General features: G+C 39.2%; 1 protein-coding gene across 1 annotated transcript; it reads left to right on the top strand.

Moving 5' to 3' along the window:
* The first annotated feature begins 229 nt into the window (after positions 1–229).
* LOC130939637 (RING-H2 finger protein ATL63-like) lies at positions 230–1,160 on the top strand. Its single transcript, XM_057867727.1, has one exon. The coding sequence runs from the start codon at positions 402–404 to the stop codon at positions 1,158–1,160; it is 759 nt and encodes a 252-aa protein (XP_057723710.1). The 5' UTR covers positions 230–401.
* Positions 1,161–1,385: the final 225 nt, after the last annotated feature.

The raw sequence follows: 1,385 nt of genomic DNA, 5'->3' as shown, positions 1-1,385 counted from the left end.
AATATATAATGATTAACCTTTTTATTTGCTTACATGTGTTGAAAATAAGTCTCATACTAATAAAAATGTAATTATTTTCATATAAAAATTAATAATTTAAATTATTTAAATTATTTAACAATTTTCAACCATTAATCTCACACAAAAATTTAATTTGTAGTATCCATTAGCTCCTTGAATATAGGGATTCTTCTTTGACTTGAATTGCTATTTGGTACCACAACCTCATCATCCCCTTAGACCCATACCTTAATTTGTTGCATAGAGTGCATGACATAACCATAGTGCAATGAAGAAGAAGAAGAAGATTCTCCCATGAATTGTTCCTCAAGTTCGAACCTTTCCAACTCAAGAATCTACTCTTTTGCCCCATTCAAGCAAACCCCATCCTTCTTCAAAAAATGCAAACACAAAACAAGTCATCTAACTCACTGAGTCAACTCGCTCAGAGCATGTTCTCATCCAACAACACCATCATGCTTGCCGCCATTGTTTCTCTTCTCCTTGTAATTCTCTTCGTCCTTCTCCTCCATCTCTACGCCAAATGCTTCCTCTCTCACTCTCACCCACCACCTCAACAACCTCCCCGCCGTCGCCGCCGCCATCGCCGCCGTGCAACTCTCCCCGCCTTCCAGGGTCCACCCCAGTTCCAGTTCCACCACTTGCGCGTGGAAGACTCACCCTTTGCCACCAAAGGACTCGATTCCGCTACGGTTTCAGCGATTCCCGTGTTTGTGTACGAAGCAGAGAAGAAGAGGAAAACAGAGCAAGAAGAAGAAGACAGAGAGGAATTAGAATGCGTGATTTGTTTGAGCGGTTTCGAAGAAGGTGAAATGGGAAGAACATTACCAAAATGTGGACACGCTTTTCACGTGGAATGCATTGATATGTGGCTGAGTTCTCATTGTAATTGTCCCATTTGCAGAGCTCCTGTTGTTCATCAGAATGATACGGGTTCTGTTGATGACGAAGATGATGATGGTGTGGTTCAGATTGTTATTGGTACTCCGAGTTATGAGATTAGTGAGAGTGAGAATGGGAACAATGATGAGGATAATAATTCAGTTTCAGTTTCAGGTTCAGAAACTTCATATTCTTCTTCGTCTTTGTTGTTGGGGTGTTCTTTCAAGAGAATGCTGAGAAAGGTTTTTGTCTCGTGAATCTAAATCATGATGCAAAGTCCAAATCTTTTGTGTTAATAATGTCTATAGTTTTCTTATACGTAGAAATATTGATGGAAATTATATGGAATCAGCAATCATATCAAATCACAACCAAGATCAGCCACTTCTGTATGCAGGTTATTAGTTATCACTTTGTTCTTGCCTTGCTTTTTTGTTTGTTTCTTCGTGGGACAGGCCAATTAAGTATACAGATTAACTTTT

Source organism: Arachis stenosperma, chromosome 7 (genome assembly GCF_014773155.1).
Source record: "Arachis stenosperma cultivar V10309 chromosome 7, arast.V10309.gnm1.PFL2, whole genome shotgun sequence".
In the NCBI taxonomy this organism is placed as follows: Eukaryota; Viridiplantae; Streptophyta; class Magnoliopsida; order Fabales; family Fabaceae; genus Arachis; species Arachis stenosperma.
This window is presented reverse-complemented; position numbering and strand designations above follow the sequence as displayed.

What these genes read in the sequence shown, in the direction of transcription:
- LOC130939637 (XM_057867727.1), top strand. Translation starts at nt 402, where the DNA reads ATGCAAACACAAAACAAGTCATCTAACTCACTGAGTCAACTCGCTCAG.